This window comes from Saprolegnia parasitica, assembly GCF_000151545.1.
Source record: "Saprolegnia parasitica CBS 223.65 unplaced genomic scaffold supercont2.15, whole genome shotgun sequence".
Lineage (NCBI taxonomy): Eukaryota > Oomycota > Saprolegniomycetes > Saprolegniales > Saprolegniaceae > Saprolegnia > Saprolegnia parasitica.
Genome location: NW_012156409.1, coordinates 33628 through 34928, shown reverse-complemented (window position 1 = coordinate 34928; position 1301 = coordinate 33628). Strand labels below are relative to the sequence as shown.

Below are 1301 nucleotides of genomic sequence, written 5' to 3'. Positions count from 1 at the left end.
GTGTTCGATTCGTTACTGGCCATAGACCCAATCACTGGCCTTGGCAAAAAAACCTCTGTCTAGTGATACCTTTGTATTTGAATTGGTTCTAAAACCTCTATATATCGATATGGCGCCACATGCATTGGGAGAGGTATTGGTTGCGATCGTGGGTTCTTGGCGCGTTGCCAGCGCGTGGCTTAGTCCTTTGCATTAGCAGTAAAAGAGCTCGCCAAGGCCCACACGGGACGAGGAGGAAGCCGAGTTCGAGCTCGTACCAATGCTATCGATGGCTCCAGTGGGCCCACCGTTTCGGCGACTGCGGCCAAGGCGGCAACTTGAATGGACGATACACGACGCATTCTTCCTCCTGCTCGCATCTGCAGTGGTAAGGACGCTCCACCCGAGGAGCTATGGGACGCGCAGTCGAAAGCATAAAATGGGTCGAAACAGAGCCGAGGAGCAGCCCTTGGAAGCCAAATGGCGTGATTCGAGTTGAACCACCCACTCTCCATCGCCCCTGCGAACGTGCCGCCGCTCTTCGACGAGGCGGGTCCTCACAGCACTAGGGTGAAAACACCGAAGTGGCAGCGTCCGATGTAAACGTTGGCTTTTGAGCTTCATGGCCAAACTATTGAGTTTGCAGTATGCAAATCGGACTTAAGCGAGCACGATGGGCTATCCGGATACGGCTGCGCAGGTTTCTGGACGCAGGAGGCAATCGGTGGTGATGTTGTTGCCGACGGACGCGGCTGCGGTGCTCGCCTTCTGGTTCGAGGGCGACCAGCAAGAGATCTACCGCACCAAGTGGTTTCCTCCGGCTGGCAGCGAGATCCAGGCGCAGACGGACAAGCGCATCACGGACACCTTTGGCCCGCTCCTCGCCGCCGCCGAGCGACGCGAGCTGCACGCCGAATGGTGCGCGTCGCGCGACGCCTTCGTGGCGCTCATCGTGCTGCTCGACCAGTTCTCGCGCCACGTGCACCGCCACGACGCCGACAAGCGGACGGCCAACGACGTCCTCGCGCTGGCGCTGGCCGAAGCCTTTGTCGCCGCCGGCCATCACGAGACCGTGCCGACCAACTACTTTGTGTTTGCGCTCATGCCCTTTCGACACACGCCGACGCATGCGCGCCTCGCGTCCGTCCTCGAGCACATCAACCGTCGCGAGGTAGACGTCATGTCCGAGCACGGTCCATCACTCGCATGCGTACTAGGCCATGCTCTCGGAGCACACGGACATTCTGTCCAAGTTTCGGCGGACGACCGTGCAGCGCCAAGCGCACTTGCGCCCAGCGTCGACGTCGGTCGTGACCAACGAC

General features: G+C 59.9%; 1 protein-coding gene across 1 annotated transcript in view; it reads left to right on the top strand.

Annotated features, from left to right (window-relative positions):
• Positions 1-709: 709 nt before the first annotated feature.
• Positions 710-1301, top strand: part of SPRG_19855 (hypothetical protein) — a gene marked incomplete at both ends in the record, with an annotated part of 3104 nt that continues 2512 nt past the window's right edge. The window contains 2 exons of the mRNA XM_012343973.1: positions 710-1150; positions 1197-1289. Of these exons, the coding sequence (XP_012199363.1) occupies positions 710-1150; positions 1197-1289 (534 nt within the window). The remainder of the gene's footprint in view (positions 1151-1196; positions 1290-1301) is intronic.